Genomic DNA, 25,473 nt, shown 5'->3' with positions numbered 1-25,473 from the left:
AAGTTTTGAGTAATTTAACTGCCATTTAACTTATTTTGAATGTCAGGTTACAAATATGATCAAAAGTTAGTCAAAAGATGTTGAAGCTGATTGCTGGCTTTTGCTGTTTGTCCATGTTTAAAGCCAAAAGTAATTTTAGAGAAAATCTTACCTTTAAACTGCTCTAGTTCTTAATAACTAGAAAACTATGGGCACCAAAACCGAAAATACATATACAGTGAGGAAAATAAGTATTTGAACACCCTGCTATTTTGCAAGTTCTCCCACTTAGAAATCATGGAGGGGTCTGAAATTGTCATCGTAGGTGCATGTCCACTGTGAGAGACATAATCTAAAAAAAAAAAAAAATCCAGAAATCACAATATATGATTTTTAAACTATTTATTTGTATGATAGCGCTGCAAATAAGTATTTGAACACCTGTCTATCAACTAGAATTCTGACCCTCAAAGACCTGTTAGTCTGCCTTTAAAATGTCCACCTCCACTACATTTATTATCCTAAATTAGATGCACCTGTTTGAGGTCGTTAGCTGCATAAAGACACCTGTCCACCCCATACAATCAGTAAGAATCCAACTACTAACATGGCCAAGACCAAAGAGCTGTCCAAAGACACTAAAGACAAAATTGTACACCTCCACAAGGCTGGAAAGGGCTACGGAGAAATTGCCAAGCAGCTTGGTGAAAAAGCGTCCACTGTTGGAGCAATCATTAGAAAATGGAAGAAGCTAAACATGACTGTCAATCTCCTCGGACTGGGGCTCCATGCAAGATCTCACCGTGGGGTCTCAATGATCCTAAGGAAGGTGAGAAATCAGCCCAGAACTACACGGGAGGAGCTGGTCAATGACCTGAAAAGAGCTGGGACCACCGCTTCCAAGGTTACTGTTGGTAATACACTAAGACGCCATGGTTTGAAATCATGCATGGCATGGAAGGTTCCCCTGCTTAAACCAGCACATGTCCAGGCACGCCTTAAGTTTGCCAATGACCATTTGGATGATCCAGAGGAGTCATGGGAGAAAGTCATGTGGTCAGATGAGACCAAAATAGAACTTTTGGGTCATAATTCCACTAAACGTGTTTGGAGGAAGAAGAATGATGAGTACCATCCCAAGAACACCATCCCTACTGTGAAGCATGGGGTGGTAGCATCATGCTTTGGGGTGTTTTTCTGCACATGGGACAGGGCGACTGCACTGTATTAAGGAGAGGATGACCGGGCCATGTATTGCGAGATTTTGGGGAACAACCTCCTTCTCTCAGTTAGAGCATTGAAGATGGGTCGAGGCTGGGTCTTCCAACATGACAATGACCCGAAGCACACAGCCAGGATAACCAAGGAGTGGCTCTGTAAGAAGCATATCAAGGTTCTGGCGTGGCCTAGCCAGTCTCCAGACCTAAACCCAATAGAAAATCTTTGGAGGGAGCTCAAACTCCGTGTTTCTCAGCGACAGGCCAGAAACCTGACTGATCTAGAGATCTGTGTGGAGGAGTGGGCCAAAATTCCTCCTGCAGTGTGTGCAAACCTGGTGAAAAACTACAGGAAACGTTTGACCTCTAAAATTGCAAACAAAGGCTGCTGTACCAAATATTAACATTGACTTTCTCAGGTGTTTAAATACTTATTTGCAGCTATATCATACAAATAAATAGTTAAAAAATCATACATTGTGATTTCTGGATTTTTTTTTTAGATTATGTCACTCAGAGTGGACATGCACCTACGATGACAATTTCAGACCCCTCGATGATTTCTAAGTGGGAGAACTTGCAAAATAGCAGGGTGTTCAAATACTTATTTTTCTCACTGTATATAGTTATATAGTACACAAAATGCCAAAACTCCATCCATGTTAGCTTGCTCAGTGGTTGCTAGTTTGTTCCTTTAAATTGTTTGCAACATTTCCAAAATTTATGTGTAGACATTTTTGTGTCAATAATATACTTATATACTTTTTTCTTGAGTTGTGCAAGTCAGCCACAGAGGCTCAGATCATATGATTACATTAATCAGACTAGGAAAAGGACAAAGAGCACAGATGTGAATCGTAGGAGAAGCAAGAACAAAACAAAAGACTATCATCCTTCAAGGAGAGCATGGATATTTAAAAAGATGTTTCATAAGCCTATTAACCATAAGCACGAGTTTTATGGATGTACATTCATCAGAGTGGGCATTTGTGCTGAGCTTCAGCCTTGTTAATGCTGACTGCTGGTACTTCAATCTCTCAGTATTAACAAAACTATCCATGGCCGGCCATGGGGTCACAGATGAGACGGCTGGATGTTAAAAACACCAATGCTTTCATTCCAGCATGCCCAAGTTTGGTTTTTCACAATTTGAGTTTTTTTTTTTTTTAGCTTCAATTCCATGTATAAAACCACTCAGTCCTTCCTGCTGATTGTCCCTTTATGCTTTTCTTTTCATTCAAACACACACACACGCACACGCACACAAACACACACACACACACACACACACACACACACACATATGCACAATGTTCCCCTTATAAACTGGACAAAGCTCCTCAGGTAAAGGGAAATATTAGCACTCTCAAACACTTCAGACGCAACGAGTGGAAAGCTATATATTGTTCATAGCTAACGGTTGATCTCTGTTGTTTTTTTTTATTTATTTTTTTATTTTATTTATCCTATTCCCTCATTATACTTCCATTACATCAAGCTGAATTAGACAAAATTTTGACATTTCAGTGTCATTCATGTTTGACTCCTTATTTAGTTATTGTTTATTGTTTATTGTTTATTCAATGGATTAGTGTTTATAGTAAATTCACATATTAAGCGAGCTAATGTTTTAATAAAAAATGCTTATTTACAATATGAATATTCAATTAATCTAAGATAAATACATATATCTTTTCTATCTGAAAGATCTCAAAGCTTTCTTTCTTTCTTTCTTTCTTTCTTTCTTTCTTTCTTTCTTTCTTTCTTTCTTTCGTGCTTGTTTTCTTGATTTTGTTCTGTCTGTCTGTCTGTCTTTGTCTTACTTTCAGTTGCCATCTGGAATAAAACTCTGCTTTACATTTCACCACTTTCAGTTATTTGGAAGCACATTTATTTATTTCAGGGAATTCAAATGCAGTTGATAGTAATTATTTTAATTGGCATCTGGTAAAACAATGTACGGCTGCAGGATACCAGTTGCAGCTCATGACTTGCTTTAATTCCATAGTGTACAGTATTAATATGTAAAGAAAGGAATGAATGTAAAGGAAGGAATGCACAATCTTCGGCATGTAGCTTTTTAATAGTTATTCTCTGTCTGTTTCCTTTTTTTTAAAACATTAATTCTGTTTCTCCTGCAGTCTGTGTGCTGTACACCCAAGGGATCGGCAACAAGGAGTGGAGAGAGGTCAGTTTTATATCATGGGCACCACATGGATGCATGTAAATGGTTGAATATTTTGCTAAATAAAAGTCTAAATACTCTTTTAATATTCTTTTTTTAAATAAAAGAAGCATTAGCTTTTCTACAGAACTGTTAATGCCAGTAAATGAAAAAACCTCAATCAGTTACTCAAAGGAGATGAGCTTTAATATTAAGCTGAGTATGGCCCAAATGACTCAGATCATCTGCTATTTTACAGTCTTCTGTGCCAGTACAGCCAGTGTCATGATATATTACATGGGGAATAAAATGATTAAGCTGGAATATTATAGGTCCTTGTAATGGATAACATGCACTGGAAGTCGCACAGCCTTGGGCAAAACAGACATTTCAGTGTAGCCAAATTCTGCTGTTTAACACTGGCAATACATGATGTTGTATTTTTCTACCTTAACTGATTCATACAAATTTGTTAAGCAATAATTACCTATTACCTAATTAGGAATGAAAGCAGGTCAGCAAATAAGAAAGCTACAATTTTGTCTAATAGAATGGAAGAATTATAATTTAGCAATACAGGAATGTCTGTGTATTTCTATAGTTACTTGTATTTACACCAATAATTTTTTTTACTTTGAATATTTTTTACTTTAAAAAACATTGCTTCTATAAAAAAGAAATTAACGAAAGATGTGTTTGGTGTGAAATAATGACAATAGGATTAAAGTGTAGAATGAATTAAAGGTGCATTTTAAATGATGCATTGTGGCTTATTTATCAAGTCACATGACTACATAAAATGAGGAAGGCCACACCTTTCCAGGGGCCTGAAAGGGAGGAGTACAGAATGCCTGGAGCACAACGGGTCGTGGGGCAACTGAGGGCACCTTGGGAACATACCCCGGCCTGGGAAAGAGAAAGTCACTGGCCATGCCTGGGGTAAACTCCAAGAGAGAAGGGGCCATGGAGAGGGCCTGAAGGTCCCCCTGTCTCCAGGGAGCGATGGCCAGCAGAAAAAATCTTAACTGTCAGTAATTTTAAGAGCACCTCAGGCAAGGGTTAGAAGGGCTTCGGCCAGGTGCCACGCCGGCACTCTAGGTTGCACCTGAGTCCTCAGCCTCCGGGTACCATCATGGAAACGTGTTACCAACGGGTTCCTGCCCAGCGACTTCTCAGCAAGTGGACCACATAAAGCTGCAATAGTGGACACATAACTTTAAGGGTGGAAGAACTGTTTATAAAGAAATTCCAGCACTGAACCGACTGGGCAGTTAACTGTATCCGATTGGTGGCGTTTGCACCACATATTAAACAGGTGCCATTTCGCGGCATAGGACCTCCTCATAGAGAAAGCTCTGGATTGGAGAATGGTCTCTGCTGCGAGGGTAAAAAAAGGTGCCCCCTGCATGAGAGAGAATATGCCTCCTGGGAGGAATCTTTCAGGGAGGGTGCTTGAGAACGGCTACCAGGTCCACAAACCATAGCCTGCCTAGCTACCAAGGGACCAACCAAAGCCTCGGCCCTTGCCTTAAAAGAGTGTCCGCTCCCTGGTTCAGGCGCCCCTATGATGTGTACTGCCATCACCGAGAGTAGCTTTCCTTGGGCACACAGGAGGATCTGACGTGCCAGCTTGTATAGGAGGCTAGATCGCAGACCCTCCCTGATGGTTGATGTAGGAGACCACAGATGTGTTGTCCCTAAGGATCAACACATGATGGCCTCTCAGGTCTGAGAGAAAATGCCCCAGAGGCATAAGCATGGCCAGTATCTCTAGCCAATTGATGTGTCACAGAAGATAGGGCTCTGACCTTGGTTACTCATTAACACCGCCCCCACCCAGTAAGGGACGCATATGTCGTTGACGTTACGTGACAACAAGGAGCCCCCAACACAGGGAACCCAGGTTCTCACCACAGGGTCAGAGGACCGTAAGGCTCGCAGCATGACCTCAATTGTGTGGAGTGGATTGCTCTTTTGGGAGAATCCTCTGTCCCTGAGCCACCACTGGAGCATAATGGTTGCATCCCACACTATGCCTAGATAGGTGGTTCTCTGTACGGGAGAAAGTACACTTTTCTTGGCGTTCAGACTTAACCCTAATTCCTTTATGTGGCGAGAACGACATCTCGATGCCGGACCGCTGAAATCTCTAATTGAGCTAATATCAACAAGTCATCGATATAGTTCAGTATACAGATGCCCCGAAATCTTTGTGAAGGGTGAACCTCCTCAGACCTTATTTGGGACACAAACTGTTTCAAGGTAAGCATCCTGAACGTGTGCCTCATTAGTGACAGATTCAGCTGACACCGATCCAGAATAGGACACAATCCTTTTTGGAAATTACAAAGTACCGCCTGTAGAACTCGGACTTTGTCTAGCGGAGGGAGCACCTCAAAGGCCTCCTTTCTTAAGAGAGTGTTCACTTCTTGTTCCATAACCAGAGCCTGCTCGGTTCCCACCAAAGTGGGACATACCCCGTTGAACCCAGTGTGCGGGACTTGAACTGAATCGTGTAGTCTTTCTCTACAGTGTGCAGGACCCATTGAGACACGTCTGGCAGGCATTTCCAGGCTAACAGGTTCTCTTAATGGAATCAGTCTCTTGAGACTGACCTCTGGTGTGCCTAGAGTTGCTGGGGCAGTCCTGAAACACCATATGTGGCAGGGTTAAGAGGCAACCTCCTGAGTGTGCCGAGGAGGAATGGGCACCGTATAGAGAGGTCGTACAGCGAAATTCCCAGAGTCCTGAAGATCAGGATTGCTTGGCCGCCCAGGATCCCTGACTGGGGGAAAGTGAGTGGTGAGTGGCTGTCTCTGGGCCTCATGCTGCCCACTTGTGCTGGGCCTGTGCCAGCCGAGCAGCCCCATGAGAGGGACATGGGAGGAAAAGCTACCTTTTTGCCTCCTGAAACCTGTCGACGACCGTTGCCAAAAAGGCAAATCGGCACCACGACGGCGTCCCACAGAATGGCTCTGTCTCTGTCAGAAAGATCTGACAGGGTGAGACACAGGTTCCTTTCAGTGGCCACCAGGACTTTTTTTTATTTTTACCGCTTACCAGTAGTTACCTGTCCTCTTATAGCAGACACACACAGTGCACTTCCTGAAAAAACAGAGGCTAGTGCCGTCTCCACCGCACGTGCTTTTTATAGCTTCGTGGTCACCCCTTTTCGTTGGATGGATTACACATGTGGTTAACACAGAGGCCTTCCCAAAACGTTGTTGATGCAGCTCAACTTCCTGAAGGGGAACTGTGTCATCAGCATACATTCAAATACTAACAGATGGACAGACTAGTGGCAAGTATATAATTTATATACAGACTAAACAGGATAGGGCCCAGAATTGATCCTCGAGGAACTCCAATATGAAAATTTTGTTACATTGATTGACCAAGATGCACACTTTGCCTCCTATTCGCTAAGTAAGAAGTCACCCATTTAATAGCTTCAACAGAAAAAAAGTTAAAAAGAGTGAGCTTTAATAGGAGTACTTCATGGTTAACAAGATGACAACAATTTGCAGGGTCAGTTGAATGATTAAATCGAAATCCAAATTGCATTGAACGCAAAGGGGTTTGACCGTTATTCAAGTAAGTAATCAGCTGTTTTGTTACCCATTTCTCAGCCACTTTAGGTAATAAAATACCTACTCAGCAATTGTAGGTAATATACTAATCAGTCTACATCCAGCCTACATCCACACTATAGCGTCTTCCAATAAATACATTGTGCATCTAATCCATATGCATGCTTCTGAGGCTCTACATAAACTTTGAATATTTATATCTTTAAATTCAGATATTTCATATATTCCAAAAGTTGGTTTATTATGATTAATTGGACTACACACAATATTTTTAGATGAAAGACTTTGACAGTTTCTCAACTGAATTTCTAAAAATAACATAAAAAATGTTTGCTAACCTTTCCTGATCCTGAATTAAAATTCCATTCATTTTTTTATTTTATTTCACTTCGACTACTGTTAAATATTTCTTCCAGTCAGTTTATTAAGATTTTTCCAAATAATCTTCCCATTACCTCTTGCATCATCAATTATTTTGATAAAAATAAGCTTTAGCCTTTCTTATATCTCATTACTTTATTTGTTAAGGACATAAAAATGTGCCTATTGTTACTATGTCCTGATTTAAGTGCCCTTTTCAATGCAAAGTCTCGCTCCTTTATTTGTTGCCAAAGGGCATCCTTGAGCCAGGGTAATGTCATCTTTTGTCTAGATTTATTTTTAACCTTCCTCGTAAAAGAAAATATTTAATTAATAGTTGTTAGAAACATATAATTACAAATCCTAATATTCTCACAATGCAGAAGACTTGACCAGTTAATCTGCTGAAGGGCAAAATTATTCATTACATTTTTTTTGAGTCCTCTCAAAATTATGATCAGATATTCCCATCGAAAGATTTTATGTTCTTTGTCTGCTCGCATTCTTTAAGGGTTTTATAAAAAAATGTAATAAAAAATATTATCGGCTGATGGTGGTCTATACAGACAATTGATATTAAGGGAGGTAATTACACTGATGTAATTACCATTACTATACTACACATCAAAACAGAAAATATGGGTTGAGCTTAGACAAGACCAGCAGAGCTGTATGCAGGTTGAAAGTTACAGTATTAAGTATTAAGAAAAATTACATATTGGAAACAGAGAATAAAGGAAATTCTAAATTCCAGGCAAAACATTAAGCACTGGTCTCATCAAAAAAAATGGCTAAAACCATTTATAGTGATAGACCAGTATAAACAGTAATTTTATGTGATTTAAAAAAATAACAATTATAACAGCCCATATATTGGGATTTTATTGGGTATGATATACTGTATATTCTTTTCCAGTTCTTGTACTTACTTTATTTATTTTTTGATTGAATGTACCACTTCTTAGAAACTAAACATTTTGATCATCAATATTCTGCTTAGTTCAGTGCTTCTCAAAGGCATTTTTGCACATTGTTCCAGCATACATACAAGTGTGTCTCTTTATATTATGTTTAATTTTGAACATCTGCTGCTGTAACCTGCTGTACCTTTGAAAATTTTCACCTGGAATACGCTGACCTGTTATGTTTAATTTCAAACAAATCTTGGTGGATTGTGCTTACATCGATCGCTGACTATGTCGCTCTGTTTTTATCTTTCAGTTTGGGAGGACGGAAATCATAGATAACACACTAAACCCAGACTTTGTGCGCAAGTTCATTCTGGACTATTTCTTTGAAGAGAGACAGAATCTTCGTTTTGATCTGTGAGTACCATTTGTGTGTGTGTGCGTTTGTGTGTGTTCACGCACCAATGTTTTTGTATTTATGAGCCTGTTTTGGGAACTAGCAGTTCATACATTGGCATTTATGGAATAACTGGAAAACAGAACTTCACCTTGCTGCAGTACATACAGTAATCCCCGTTTATCCCAGTGGTTACGTTCCAAAACCGCCCGCGATAAACGGAAGCCACCCCAAAAATGCGATTTTATGTGTACAGTACTCTACTGTGTTAACATTTTACTTCATTTTATAATTATTAATAATTTTTTTATTAATAAATTTCATTATTTAAACATAAAACTCCATTAAAACAATTATAAGTTTTTTGGTCTATCGCACTATCCGCGATAAACCTGGGTCACGAGATTCGAACTGCGGTAAAACAGGGGATTACTGTATATGCAGAGGTAGCCAAAGTCTACACATCCTTCACTTAAGTAGAAGCAAAGATAATCATGTTTTAAAATACTCAGGTAGAAGTTGAAGTACTGACTATATTTTTTTACTCAAGTTAAAGTAAAGAAGTTTGGGCTCTGACATGTACTTAAGTAAAAAGTAGCCTTTACTACTACCTGTTTTAGCGTGACGCTGGTAACTGGATGTCACTTCATATTAATATTAGGGCTGTCAATCGATTAAAAATATTTTTTTCCGATTGCCAGAGGGTTAATTGTGTGCATCATGGCGGATTATGGGGATTTTAGACTTCGCACATCAGTAAACAAATGTTTACTGATTATAAAAACATTTCGGTGGAGTTTTTTTTTTTCCATATATATACAGTATGTATAGCTGATTAAAGAAAGGACGTCATAAACAAACTTGTGCCCGCGCTGAAGATTTTAATTTAGCCTCCTTTATATGTATTCATATTTTTTAATAAAAATGGTCAAATAAAATGGGCGCATTAATACAATTAATGCCATTTAAATGAATTTAACTAAAGTAACGGGCCTGTTTTGAAAATGTAAGAAGTAGAAAGTACAGATATTTGTGTAAAAATGTGAAAGTAAAATGTTGTCTAAAAAATAAATAGTGAAGAAAATTGTCACACACTGTATTTATAATCACACTCTTGGTGTCACCCAAATGAGGATGGTTCCTCAGAGTTTCTTCCTCATACCATCCTAAGTCAGTTTTTCCTTGCCACAATCACAGGCACAGGCACAGGCTTGCTCAAAAAACAAAAACACAAAAGTAAACTTACACAGTACATTGTACTTTCTCCATCTGACTGGAAAATGTGAATCATTGCATGTTTATTGTATACAGTAATTTCACCTGAAAGGTGTTGACTGTAATTCTTAGTCTCCCCTTCCTTGTGACACAACAGAAATGGTGATTCATGATGCCTGTACTTTAATAGCCAGGATTTTGTACAGTAAATGTCAGAGAAACATCAGCTCCAAGGAATTGCACTCAGATATTAGAAACACTTTTCTAAATGGCAGCAGTATTTCCTTTTTCCGAATACATTTAGAATGGGACCCCACACCTGTTGCACTTAATCAGTCGTACTGCACAACAGATCCAAAGCAACAGTGATTCACCTGCTAAAGCAAACTTTTAAAGTAGTACAGGGTGTTAAATGTTCACTTGTGATGTAATTTGTCAAAGATTCAGCGGTTTGGTCCGCACGGATGCAGAAGTAACTGAGTCACAAGAGCACTGGACTATAAATAGCCAAGAGGAAAAGAAATTATATGGCCTAGTCAGACTTGGAGTGTAAATGGGGAGCTGTTAGTTTGGGTATGTGAGAGTGTGTGTGGGTGGGTGTCTTTCCCTGGAGGCTCGGGCGAGCATGTGGGTGCACAGCACACTCCAATCTGCTGTGATTAGTGCACTGGTTATATGATCCGACAGATTTTCACTTTCTCTGTCTCTCTTTCTCCCTCTCTCTCTATGTATGTGCCTTTATGTCTCTCAAGTCATGTATTACATCTACATGCTTGTATCACTAGACATAAATCTGTGTGTGCATGTGTGTGTTCACACTTGTGAACATGTGTGTATAGTTACAAGTTACTGTACAAAAAAGGTGCAGCTTGATTGATAATGCCATAATATAATCTACATAGCTGAAAAGGTATAACTATATTACTCTATGCACTTGAATGAGAGCACTGACTCTGAATTAATTAACCTATTGAGTGCATTTTTCCACTGCTGCGTCAGGCATTTTATTCTCACTACACATAACCTGGATGGAATTGAATCTGTTTCAGTAGCCATCGACAGGAACTTTTGACCTTTTGTCCCTTTGATTTTGAGGTTAACAGAATGTTTGCAGTTTAGCTGTTGTTTTGATTAATTGACAGCATGTCTGTAGCTCTATTTGGCCCTAGATTTCTAGATGGTAGTTTTGCCTGCTGCATCACTTAATCAGCCTTTTCCATTGTGTTTTCCAAAGCTTTTGTTTCAAATTAACGGTGTAGATTTCCATTTAAATGTTTTAAGGATATATATATTTGGGGTGACACCAAATAGTCGAAGATTTGTTTTACAAAAGACAATACATCCATATTGCCTTTCATTTGAATGTCAAATAGATAAAAATGCATTGTCAGTTTCTACCACTTGACAGGCAGTTTTGGTTGCTTTAGCAGTAAGTTGTTACTGTGTGCAATGTGTGGGAAAAAGCCCACTTGTTGCCTGGCAAGATTTTACTTTTCTGATTCGTCTATATACAGTTGTGTTCAAAATTATTCAACCCCCAATGCTGTAAATGGTTTTAGGGAATTTAGTGTACATTTGTAATTGTATTCAGAATGAAATCCTACAAGGACTTCTTAAAGAACCATATGCAACTAAAATGACATCAATTAGTTTTGTAATACAGTAGTAAATGTTTCTTTTGTGAATTCTTCATTGACATAATTATTCAACCCCTTAAAGACTACCACTCTGAAGAACAGAGGTTCAATGAAGTGTTTTCAATCAGGTATTGAAAACACCTGTGGATATCAGGGAGCAGCAATAAAGCCTAATAAGCACCAATTAGGCAGCTTTAAAATGACTGTGATACTCAGCTCCTTCTAGACATTTACTGGTGTGGTTACAAACATGGTGAGGTCAAGAGAATGGTCCAGGAAGACAAGAGAACAGGTGATTACTCTTCACAGGAAGGGCAATGGCTATAAGAAGATTGCAAAGATGTTAAACATACCAAGAGACACCATAGGAAGCATCATTCGCAAATTCAAGGCAAAGGGCACTGTTGAAACGCTACCTGGTCGTGGCAGAAAGAAGATGCTGACTTCGACTGCTGTGCGCTACCTGAAGCGTAGAGTGGAGAAAAGTCCCCGTGTGACTGCTGAGGAACTGAGAAAAGATTTGTCAGATGTGGGTACTGAAGTTTCTGCTCAGACAATACGGCGCACCCTGCGTAATGAAGGCCTCCATGCCAGAACTCCCAGGCGCACCCCCTTGCTGTCCCCAAAGAATAAGAAGAGTCGACTGCAGTATGCCAAAAGTCATGTGGACAAACCACAGAAGTTTTGGGATAGTGTTCTGTGGACTGATGAAACAAAATTAGAACTGTTTGGGCCCATGGATCAACGCTATGTTTGGAGGAGGAAGAACAAGGCCTATGAAGAAAAGAACACCTTGCCTACTGTGAAGCATGGCGGGGGGTCAATCATGCTTTGGGGCTGTTTTGCTTCTGCAGGTACTGGGAAGCTTCAGCGTGTGCAAGGTACCATGAATTCTCTTCAGTACCAGGAGATATTGGATGACAATGTGATGCAGTCCGTCACAAACCTGAGGCTTGGAAGGCGTTGGACCTTTCAACAGGACAATGATCCCAAGCATACCTCCAAGTCCACTAGAGCATGGTTGCAGATTAAAGGCTGGAACATTTTGAAGTGGCCATCGCAGTCACCAGACTTAAATCCGATTGAGAACCTCTGGTGGGACTTAAAGAAAGCAGTTGCAGTGCGCAAGCCTAAGAATGTGACTGAACTGGAGGCTTTTGCCCATGATGAATGGGCGAAGATACCCGTAGATCGCTGCAAGACACTTGTGTCAAGCTATGCTTCACGTTTAAAAGCTGTTATAACTGTAAAAGGATGTTGTACTAAGTACTAAGATTGAATGTCACTTGGGGGTTGAATAAAACTGATAATGATGTGAGCTCAGAAAAGACATTTGTGGTTATTTCATTATAAATGTTATGTTATATTTGTCTGACCTACACGTGCCTCTTTGATTTAATTGTAAGCAGGATGACTGAATGATCATAATCAATGTCAAACCGACCAAAACAATCAATTTCAGGGGGGGTTGAATAATTTTGAACACAATTGTAAATCCTTATTTGGGTACACCCCTTAGACTTTTTTTTTTTTAAGTTTATCTATGAAATTCTTAACAAGTGAGACATATATTTTTGTGTTTTTTTGTATATCCTCTTTTGAAAGACACCTCTATACTTCTCCTTATTGATAAACAGTGTGTATCACATACATGAGTCACACAAGTGACCATGTTGACCAAAAATATAATATTGTGTAGTGCAAAGTGGATTTTCCAGTAGAAACCACTGTAAATAGTTGAAGTGATTTCTTTGGCCATGTGGATGAGATGTGCATTGAGTCATAACAGCTTAGCAACAAAGAGAAATAGAATTCAGAAGAAAACTGAACTAATCATGAAGTGCAGCCAGTGATCAGTTGAGTCAAGAGCAACAGTGAGGCTTTATTTAATCAAAAGCCGTGACTGAAGTTTAACTCAAGTTATAAGGCCAGAGAGACGGATGTGGATGGTGCTTTTCATATAAACAATTTGAGTCTACTATGGAAAATTAGTAAGATGATAAATGTTCGAATATTTAAAAAAAAAATAGACGTATAGTCGGAGATTCTTTGTAGTCGGTTTTCTTTCAGGATAATAAAAAAGTTTAAGACCCTGGATCCTGATTAGGCTGATGAAGAATGGAGAATGCATAGTCAGTTAGTCTGTAGTCTTTGACCAAAAGAGTAGATGATAGATAGATAGATGGATAGATAGATAGATGGATGGATGGATGGATGGATGGATGGATGGATGGATGGATAGATAGATAGATAGATAGATAGATAGATAGATAGATAGATAGATAGATAGATAGATAGATAGATAGATAGATAGATAGATCGTTTCTAGGTTAAGTATGTAACCCTAGTTCCCTGAGGAAACAAGAGCTGGGTTGAATGCCTGCAAAACGACAGGTCGGTACCTTAGGCACATACCCCGTATTATAGGATAGCACTGGCCATGCCAGGGGCAAACTCTAGGAGGGACGGTGCCACGGAAAGAGCCTGTAGGTCGGCCTGGTATGCCTGCAACACACCCATCATGTGCACGCGTCACGCGTCACTAACTCCAGGAGCTTCTCGAACAGCACAGGCTGTGAGGAGTTCGTTGGCTCGCCAGCATCCCAAAATTCCTCCTCAGAGGAAGAAATCCGGAGCTCTGTATCACACGCGCCGGAAGACGGGACCGCCGAAGCGACTGCTTTCCCTTGGGAACGGGAGCTCAGCCCAACAGGAGAGGCTGAAGAGGACTCATCCATCTTCATGCCTTCTGCTAGGTCGGCCTGCGAGCCCCGCGACCTTCGGCGCTGATTCGCCTCAGCGAGAGTGGGGTCTGAGCAGCGAGGGAGATCACTCTCTTTGAAGAGTGATCTTCGGGAGTGGAGAATGCGGATAGCTGTAGCGGCTACAGCACTTACAATTGTCTCTCTGGAGAGCCGATTGAGCATGCTCTACTCCCAAGCAAACAACACAAAGCTCGTGTTTCCCCCCGTAATGAAACAGGGGCAGGGAGGGACACAAATGCGAAAGTTTGTTTGCTTCTTAGCCATTGCTGCACAGACTCACAAAGCGCGAAGCGCTCACAAAGCACAAAGCGCTTACCCGAACAACAGAAGCTGATGTCGCTCCCATCGCACTCCCATTTTGTAGCTTCCTGGATTGCACGACGTCGCCCGCCAATGACGTCACAACTGCCTTTCGGCCGGATTTTACACATGATTCAGAGCGTGAACAACGCAAGGCGTTCCCAAAGCTTTTTCGACGCAGCTCGAGTTCCTGAAAGGGAAATACAGTTCTACAAACTCTAAATGGTCTATCTGGTTGAGGTGCACACAAAAGAGAAACACATTTTAGTTTTAACAAAAGTTTGTCGTTTTTGTGAACCAATTTAATGAAAAAAAAAAGTAAAAAGTGACGTTTCTGCTTTTTATTTACTTTTTCTATTAACAGCTCTCTATATGTAAGAGTATCACTGTCTAAACCTTCAAGGCATAAGATCTTGTCATAATGCTCATTCAACAGGACAGTACAGGCCATTTATAGTTATTTTTTTAATAGTCTGTAAATAAACAAAACCAATTCAACAAAAAACCCTTTGCTACATTTAATAAAGTGATATGAACCTGATATTATTGAATTAGTTTTAAACCATTTACAGTTAATCGTAATTTTCTTCATCTAGTCTGATGTATTTCCAAACTAACAAAATACAGTAATCTCCTCAGTAGCACTGAATGTGTTACTTGACTAGTCTATGCAGCCTCTAATGGCTGGTTGGGTAAAGTGTGCCGTTTTTATCTGTGTCTGTGCAAATGAGTGCCATACTGTGAGCATTCAATAATGTAATATTTATAAATCAGAATGTGTGTGCAGGGAAGGAACATAAGAAATGTGTTTGCTCACCCTGGCCTCTAAACTACTACTTTTTTTTTTTTTTTTTGCCTCATTACCACAAAGCACTCAGAAATGTATTCAAGCAGCTGGTGATCTGCACTGACATTTAGCCTCACTACTGGATGTGTTATACAGTCCACAACTAGTCTTAAGACATGTGTGTTCTTTAAATGTATAAGTTAGAATGTAAAAGAAATATCAAGATGTATTTATAGTTTGCACATATTGTCAGTCGAGGCAATAATTACCAAAAATCTTAAACACTTCTATTTCCATTTAAATCATTTTAACCATCTAACACAACAATAGATCTGACAATAGAAAAATATACTTTATTTCTTCACTGAAAGGGTCAAAGTACTATCCAAGACCCTAATTTTAGTCAATTCCCATTTTACTAGAAATCCGATCCACGACTACATGACAGGTTCTAAAAATTTCCTGGTAAAATGTTTCCTAAAAAAAGCGAATATGTGAAAAAGGGAAACTATATTACACATAGCAGACATGAACAATTAAATGGTTTATTTGCAAATAATTTCTAATTACTTGAATGGTAACAATTCACTGATCCAATTACGTTATACAATATTGTGTTATGGCATGTTGGTTCAGATACGAAGACAAACTGTAATATTCGTATTAACTTGAGTAGGATAGTGACAGCAGGAAATGTCATTGTATCACAGCACCAGCGTAATGGGTTTGCTCCTCAGCAGGGCTTTGAATTGACTTGATCAAATAAAGTTGGAATGGACAAAAACTAATCATGTGAATGGAACTAAATTCAGTCACGTAGAACCGATATACGTATTTGAATTAAGTTCATTAAATGAGGCCAAATGACACAGGATGTGCAGAGATAGACCTCAGAAAAGACTAGTGCCACCTTTTTACTGTTACATTGTATGCAAGTGCTCTTTTGGATTTACATCGTTGGTGCAAGGTAAAATTGGCATATTGTGTGCTTATATCACCAACTACAGATTGAAACAAGTGACAAACAATACCGGATAATATCTTTTATACCACAGGCTGCAAGCCAAGGCACAGGTTTAATTTAATGCTCTAATAGGTTGTTGTTTCTATAGTAACAGGGACTTTTATAGCTGAAGTTCTATGTACTGTAACTGAGGCCTAATAATAAGTGGATCAGAATATGTGTTGCTTTTTAATGAAGGAAAATGAGCGGCAGTTGTGCGGGCGGAAATGCCTTGTTGGTGAAAGAGGTCAGAGAAGTATAACCTGTCTGCTTTTTGCTGGCAGAAAGGCTCCAGTAGCACAAATAACCTCTCTTTTCTGGATAGCTGAAGATTGGGGAAAAAAGACCAGATTATGTGTTTCCAGTCGTCATCTTTCCGGTTTCAGTGATCTTTTGCCCTCAGAATCCTCAGATTCCTGTGGAGTAGGAATAGAAGTAAATGTGTTGAACCTGTTTCATTTAAGTAGCTGTACACTTTATCCGTTTCTATCACTTTAGAAAACCCCTTTACGTCTCTCTCAGCAACAAGGTATTTCCACCTGTAGAACTACCAGGTAGTTGATGCATGGGTTTATGCATATCTCTTGAGACTATTGTGTTGGCAAATCACATGAGATCAGCAGATTCGAAGATTATCAAAACAGCTTGTTTGCTATTAGCAAACACGCCACGGTCTAAATCTCTAGAATCACATTTTCCACCAGGCTGGTATTTGTTGTGAACCTTTGTGCTTTGACCTCTATCTGCATGATTTTATGCATTGCATATCTGCTATATGGTTGGATAACTGCATGAACGATAGTGGTAGGGATTTTGTTGTTCCTGGTGAGTGTGTACTTGCATTTGATATCTATATCTTCTGAAGAAACATGATCTATGTAATGAATGGACTAGTCTTAAAAACGGGATGCTTTTTTGTCTACCTATAGACCTGCACGATGCCAAACATACACACACACACACACACACACACACACACACACACCTCTGTGGCTAAGGATCTCTATTACAAATTGGATAGCAGTGAGTTTAAATCCAAGTACTGTCAACCTGCCACTGTGCCACTTCCAACCTTACCCTTATGAAAAAAAAAAATTAATAAATGTAAATGTAGATCACAGACAGGGCACAAAGTTAACCATCTACTATTACTACTGTAGTGGCACTCCTACTTTAAAAACACTGTGTTATTATGATAATTAGGGCAGTGCAAAAAAATCTAACATGTCATTTTGTGGTATGAGATGATGTACTTTATTTCCACATAACTATGTGTGTAACACACTTGTGCACACTCGGGAATGCAAGCAAACAAAAAAATAAATAAAGAGGCAAAAATGCCTGAAAAACAAATGAAAATCACTGTGTATAAGAGTCTGTGCAGATGAAAGCGAACAGCAGGCTTTTATCTCAAAATGTGATGTGGAGCATCTAAATAATGACAATAAGCTTCTATTTCATAGTTTACAAACCTAGCATATCATCTAAACCCAATTTTTTACAGCCTTTAATCTTGCTGTATTGTATTTTCTTGCGTGCATGATCATTGCAAAACCAGATTTTATTTATTTTTTTTACTTGTAAGATTAGTTTTTAATTTGTATCCACATTAAATCAGTCTGAAAACAGAATGCCTTTTCCATGTTCTCAAGTGTGAAATTACTTGCCATAGTTTTCCAACTAAATCATGATTTTCGGCGAGGTCAGCCGAGTGTGTCTTAAGATGATGAGGCGTGACATAAAGAGATTGTCTCTTCAGATCTTAATTGTGTATGAATCATCATCTGGTTAATGATCTGCCCAAAAAAGACAAAGTGTTCAACCTCTGTCTTTTTTCCTTTTTTTACACTTTCTTTTGTCTATATAAACACTAAAGATTAATTATCTAATATCAGTGGTTCAGACTTCATTATTCAAGCTGAAATGCATAAATTTAAGGATTTTAGAGAGAGAAATACTTCTGTATTTTCATTATCATTATATGATATGAAAGATTTAGTGGTGACTAAAATTATTTTTCTTCTCCACTCTGCAGGTACGATGTGGACTCAAAGAGCACCAATCTTTCCAAACATGTGAGTATACCATTGAATATCAGAGCTAAATTTGAATCTTCATTGATCTGTATATAAGGTGGGATAAATAAACTACACACATTCACGTTCTTGGAGCATTGGGGACATTTGACCTTTCCAGCCAAAAAGTGGTTCCCCATGAACAATCTGAAGATCTTTCAGTTTCTGTGGACGGTTATACTCAAGAACAATAAAGATTGATTTGGACTGTAATTAATCTAAACAGTCTACTACAATGTCTTAGAATTACAGTTGCCATGAGCAGTTTTTGCATTCAAGTGTCAGTGAACAACTAATAACCACAACAATGATGGAACTATGAAGAATGGATATTGGGTTTGACCCAGATCAGTATGGGTTCCGTTTTGAGTGTGGTTCCTCTAAAGGGTTCCTCCTCTTAACATCTCAGGGACTTTTTCCTTGTCTACTGTGTCGCCACTGGCTCGCTCATGAAGGATAAACTTATAAGGGCTAAACTTATATAGACTGATTCATAAATGTAAAGTTATTTAAAGTAATTTTTATAATTTATTTTATTGTAAATTATCTATTTTATTCTGTAGAAAAATTACTTTGGGACAATGTCCATTCTTAATAGCGCTGTACAACCGTAACACAACACAACACAACACAACACAACATAACATAACATAACATGAATTTAATAGAATTGAATTGAAAACTGGTACTTATATTACACATTGGGTAATGGCTTTATTTTGCCCACTCTACTCCACTCCACTCCACTCTAATCCAATCCAATCCAATCCAATCCAATACATTCATGTTATCCATCTTTATTTTTTTTTATTTTTTTTACAACTATGGAGTAATGCACAGGATTATTACCCAACCAGAAGACCCAGGCTTTAAGATGTCTTAAGATGTTGCTTCAGAATCTTTTGAGAATCTCCTTGATTCCATCGGTTTTTAACTGCACCCATCTCTTTATCAGCAAACCCTAAACAACTGCCCCATGATAATGCTATTTCTATGCATCAGAGGTGGAATGATGTTCTTTGAATTAAATATATTCTTTTGTACATAGCACTAATCATTATGGCCAGTTCAATGTTTGTTTTATCCAGCAAATTGCTCATTTATCCCCTGCTCCAGTTGTCACTAAAAATGTATTTGTTCTTGATGTGAAAAAAAAAACAAAAAACAATAACATGATTTATTTTGTGGCATGCAAATAGCATCAAGAGTTGCTCTTAATCATAAGTGCTTTCCATCAGATTTAATACTGCTGCATATTCACCAACAAAAGCAATAAGTGACCTTGTGTTACAAATATCTGCTATGGATGTGGATGATTTAGTTTCTCCACAGGAGGTTTTGACTGAATCTGTGCTTACTAAACAATGATACAGCCAGGGCTGTATCATCTGTATGTCATCATCTTATAGTTTCCAAAGCATGACACAACAAAGAAAACACAGACCCACAGGCCATAGGATGCTCTCAAAATACCAGACAAACCCGGGTCATGACTGCAAAAGATCACCATGTAAAACAATGTCAGTAACATGAGAAATCGTGTTGTTTAAATGAAGCCATTCTTGCAAGGAATTAGGATTATATCTACCACAATACCAGAAACAGATAAATAGATATTTGTAAGTATGCACAACAGAGGTGGCAGAAGTACACAAATCCTTTACTTAAGTAGAAGTACAGATACTCATGTTTTAAAATACTCGGGTAAATGTTGAAATTCTGACTATACTTTTTTACTCAAGTTAAAGTAAAGAAGTTTGGGCTCTGACATTAACTTAAGTAAAAAGTATTCATTACTACTACCTGTTTTAGTACCCCCCTGGTAATTAGATGTCACGTCATATTAATATAACGTTGTCAATCGACTAAAAAATTTAATCGTGATTAATCGTACAATCGGCACGAGTTCTCAATTAATCGCAACTTATTCGCACATTTTTATCTGTTCTAATGTTCCTTAAATTAATACTTTCTGATTTTTATATACTCTAATCAACATGGACATGGACAAACATTGATGCTTTATGCAAATGTATGTTTATTATTCGTGAAACCAAACTCAACATAGAGCATGAAGACAAAATATTCTTGTAAACGTCTGTCTGTTTGCAGCACAGAATTTTGTTGTTATTTAAGTGTGTACAAATAAAAATATACCCTTTACAGATTCGAATGATGTGTTGTTCTTATCTGTACAATCAAATAAGACAGTAATTTAAGTTTGTTTCAATGTATGGGGTGAATTGTCGATTGTGTGCATCACGGCAGATTTTGGTGCTGATTTGAGACTTGGCGCATCATTAAAATAAATGTTTACTGATTTAAAATAATTTTTCGGTGTTTATTTATTTATTTATTTTATATCTGAGTAAATAAAAAGGACGGTGTGAATAATCGTCTTGCAGGTTTTACTTTCGCCTCTTTTATATTTATTTATTTGTATTATTTTATTATAAAGGGTCAAACAAAAATGTGCTCTGCATAATCGCACGTTTAATAAATCAGTGCCTTTAAAATTAATTAGCATTTTGACAGCCTTAATTAATATATTAATACAAAACGAATTAAAAATTGAATGTATCCAGGCTGAACATCCACTATATAGAGCACAAGCAAAGAAATGATGATGATGATTATGATGGTCAGGTGATTAGGAATGTCTCTGTTCTCAGTCATGTTACCCCTATACTTCTTGTTACCTTCTGCCATGCTCATTGTTTGCTTCATAAACTAGCCTACATCTGTGGTAAATGAGAGCCATGAAACGATAAACCAGTGGTAGATTGAAAAAGCTATGCAAAGACAGGAAATCGGTTGATGGCTGAAAACAGCACGCAGTCAGGAAGAAGGAATATTGACATTTCAGCAAATAAATTAAAGCTAAAGTAACGAGCCTCGTTTAAAAATGTAAGAAGTAGAAAGTACAGATATTTGTGTAAAAATGTAATGAGTGAAAGTAAAAAGTTGTCCAAAAAATAAATAGAGAAGTAAAGTACTGATACAAAATCAACTTAAATACAGTACAAAGTATTTGTACTTCGTTACCTCCCACCTCTGATGCACATACTTTCAGACACCTGAAGGGACGACAGGATAACAAAAGTCTGTACACTGCTAACAATTCTTGGAATGGTCTCAAATTGTATTATTCCAGTGAGGCAAAAACTGCAAAGTTGGCTTAAAATGCTCTTGTTATAGTTAACTCGATTTAGGAACATGTGAATTAAATGATATCAGTGTATAATGCAAGCACACATGTCCTACGGGAGTTCGGATGGGAGCTAATAAATGTCTTTGTCAGTATAACCTAGTCAGTGGTAATCAAGGCATGTTCATTTTTAAGCCAATCTCAAATGCCACACTATACTCTGGCCTTTCACAATGTACAGTAAGTAAGACGATGCAACTAACAGCAGGTCATGGCTGCTAATCTTGTGTTAAGATGGTGATCTGAAATCCATGTGGATTTTCTTAACATTTAGCGCAGAATTGAATCTATTATTTTAAGAAAAGTAATGCTCAAATATTTGTTATAAAGTTATAGCAAATTTAGTTTAATATTGGCAATTCACGGCTGGGGCCATGCAGCAGATAAAGTGGCTAAACTGACCAACTGCTAGCTACTTGAAGGCAACACACAGGATTTGCCTGATGAGACAGTATCTGTTCCCTGAGTAAGACAAAAACAGAAAAGAAAGCTCACACAATGCATAATGCTCACACTCAGAAATCCGACTCTAAATGGTGTCAGACAAAGCTGGTAGTCTTCCAAACTGTCTGGAAGAAAAGTGTGCTCAACAGTTATTGCTGCTAAATCTAATACAAAAAGAACAATTCCTTTTAGTACGGTAGCAAAGCTAACTTTAAATAAAACAGCAATAGAAGCACAGACAATAACAGTATTATTTTAAAGTACAATACAGTTTATAAAATTCAGAATATTAATGTATCTTCAGACAATCTGATACTTAAGCTTACAGAGTCCACAGATATGAACATTAACAATCACTGGCACAAATAGTATCTTTAAATTCAATTAAACATATTGAATTAACCTCAAAATCGTCAACATTTTTACATCATCTTTATGCAAATGTATGCATAATTAAGTGGTGTTTGTAAATGGATGTGGGCACTGATTTAATGAATGTTCACCTGTGTGTAATTGATGATGCACTATTTTTACTCTTTGTTTTCAGCGAGTATGAGAATGCCAACCAGACAAAAGCACTGGCAGAGAAAAGCATTCTGCAGTGTGCATGAGTGTAGAGGGTTTTTTGTTTTGGTTTAAAGAACATATTTCAGTTTTAAAAAGGCCATGCTTAAAAGACAAGTCGGAAATAACCCCAAATAAATCAAATCGCACTCCAGCACCTGCCTCCTGAGTCCTTATTTTTCCCAGCCTTACTGAAGGTGTTACAATGATACGTATACATGGTTTTTTTTTTAAGAAGAAGAAGAAAATACAAGCAGAGGCTACCAGGCCTTTTTTTTTATGATGAACTCCCTCTATTTGATGTACCTAAATCTGTCATCAGTTGTGTTTATCAATCCATTGTTTAAAAAAACTGGCCTGGAATGTTTGCTTGCTCCGTATTTTCCCCTTCATTTTCAAAACTCTACAAAAGATCAGCAGTTAAGTCATGATTTGGATCTTATAACAGCTTTAAATCAGTACTGGTTAATGTACTAAATAATCCATTAATTGGCATCTGATCAGGTTTGTGTTTTTTTGCTAATACCTCTTAATCTCAATATATCATTTGGTATACACATTCTTATAAATAGACTGGAACCTTTTCTTGGACATAAGAGCCAAAGGCAGAAATTAACTACACAATAGAGTATGTTTTGAACAGTAGTATTGTACAATGATTTGAACAGTTAATATAATAAATTATTCTGGTAAGAGATCTTAATGTAAAGGTGCTGCAACTATGTTTTGATTTACTGTTGAGTCACTTAAATGTATACAGAAAGATATTGTTTCCTTCATCCTAATGGAGCTGCCTTTGCACACATGGAAACTGTCATGCTGAAATAGGTTTGGGTCTTCTAATTCAAGTGAAAGAAAAATGTCATTCATCCAAAAACATCCTAAATCAAACACTTAAGGTATTCTTTCACACGGTTTTCACAATTCTTTTTTGCCTTTTCCATCACAAAGTTGGAGGCACAGGCAAAAAAAAAAAAGGATTGTGAAAACCGTGTGAAAGAATACCTTAAGTGTTTGGTTTCAGCACTTAAAAGGCAAGGGCACAAATTACTAAGAATCCGCCTCTTAGCGTCTTGATAGCAAATTAAATAAAAGATGATTCAGTATGGGTGCTCATGGCAGACACTCTTTCACGCAATATATTATAATAGATTAATTCCAGTTTCGTACTATAATACATCATTTCCTAGAGAAATGATTCTGTTAAACATATTGTAATTCATCCACTTTAGAGAAAGTTTAGCATATTACAATTCATCCACTTTACAAGAGGAACTGTCACCCCATCCACCCCATCTATACAACTGAGTACATGTTGTGTCAGCCTGACTTAATTCCTGTCTTCTCTTGCACTGATCTAAATCATTATCCATTTCTCAAGCTCTGATTCTGAAACATCGCTCCTGTGCATCTGTGCTGGTAGTGTTTACCCCAGGAGGGACACACACACAGATAGCACTGAGGAGTAATTGAAAACATTCACAGACACTCTACTTGCTCGCTCAAGTCCCATGACTGCAAACAGCTTTCCCCAAATGATCCCACAAATCAGATATACGCTTTTCCTATTGCTTCTCCTACTTTGTCATCCTCTGCAATAAACACACACACACACACACACACACAAGCACGCAAAAAAATCAATAGCATAATCGCAAGTCCAACTAGTAGAGATAAACCCCCTACATCCAGTCACTAACCTCCCAGGGATTTCACTCCATGCTGAACTCATTACCGGGATGTGTTAAAATGTGAGTTACTGTGCTCCCGGAAGCAGGTGAAAATTAAAGGAAGAAGGCTATAGGGATAGAGGAACAAAGTATGTATTTATTCCTCTGTTTACAAGAGAGATGCCTCCATTCCTTTTTTTCTTATTGGATCTGTCGGACGGAGACTAGACCAGTAATTGGTAGTGCTCATGGGAATGGAGGAGTGTCAGCATTAACAGAGTTTTATAAATAGCTGTAAACAGCTCAGCAACGGGAGTGAAGTCTATCCTCTTCAACAAGCTCTATCCTTTCAGATGTACACAATGCCTGTAGCACTTCTTCTGAGGAAAACTTCATTAATGCATTGCTCTTATCATAGAATAGTTCAAGCTGCTCACTCATCTGTGTAAAAGTGTTATTTCACTTCTATTTACTGCATATGTTTTGACATAATAAGTCGTGCATGTGCAGCCTGCATGGCAAAACTGTGCATCAAAAAGTCTGTTTCGATAAACAGTACATTACATTTGGAAAAGTAATATGTTCTAGGTCTCTACTATTCTCAATAACCCCCTTTTTTATACTTTCCACATGTACTTTACAGCAAAGTGAAATTCTTTGTTTGCATATCCCAGTGATGTTAGGAAACTGGGGTCAGAGCGGATGGTCATCCATATTATGCCACCTCTTGAGCACAGAGAGTTAAGTGCCTTGCTCAAGGAGCCAAGAATGTCAACTTGGGGATACTGTGGCTTGAATTTCCAACCTTCTGATCAAAGCCAGAAGCTTAACCATTGATTTCACACAATGTAAAATTAAATACAAAAGTTCTCATTTGACTCAAACTCCTACAGAATACTCATTCAGATATGTTTGTTACAAATTTACCATCTAACAATGGAAAGCATAATACCAAGTAATATCACACTGACAAAAATTCAAAAATGTAACTTATTTTTTGTGTGTTGGTATTCAAGCATGAAAGGTTTAAGCTCAGTGGTTAAGGCTGTGGGTTACTGATCAGGAGCTCAGGGATTCAAGCCCTGGTGTTGTCAAGCTGTCATTCTTGGGCCCTTGAGCAAGGCCCTTAACCCTCACCTTCCCCAGCTTCTCTATCGCATTGTATGCAAAGAAACAATTTCACTTGTCTC

General features: G+C 38.1%; 1 protein-coding gene across 1 annotated transcript in view; it reads left to right on the top strand.

The window, feature by feature from the left end:
• LOC124401014 (copine-8) overlaps positions 1–25,473 on the top strand; it is a 140,564-nt gene that overhangs the window by 42,147 nt on the left and 72,944 nt on the right. The window contains exons 3-5 of the mRNA XM_046872901.1: positions 3,338–3,384; positions 8,532–8,635; positions 18,358–18,397. Of these exons, the coding sequence (XP_046728857.1) occupies positions 3,338–3,384; positions 8,532–8,635; positions 18,358–18,397 (191 nt within the window). The remainder of the gene's footprint in view (positions 1–3,337; positions 3,385–8,531; positions 8,636–18,357; positions 18,398–25,473) is intronic.

Source organism: Silurus meridionalis, chromosome 18 (assembly GCF_014805685.1).
Source record: "Silurus meridionalis isolate SWU-2019-XX chromosome 18, ASM1480568v1, whole genome shotgun sequence".
Lineage (NCBI taxonomy): Eukaryota > Metazoa > Chordata > Actinopteri > Siluriformes > Siluridae > Silurus > Silurus meridionalis.
The sequence above is the reverse complement of the archived record's forward strand: the minus strand, read 5'-3'. Positions and strand labels throughout refer to the sequence as shown.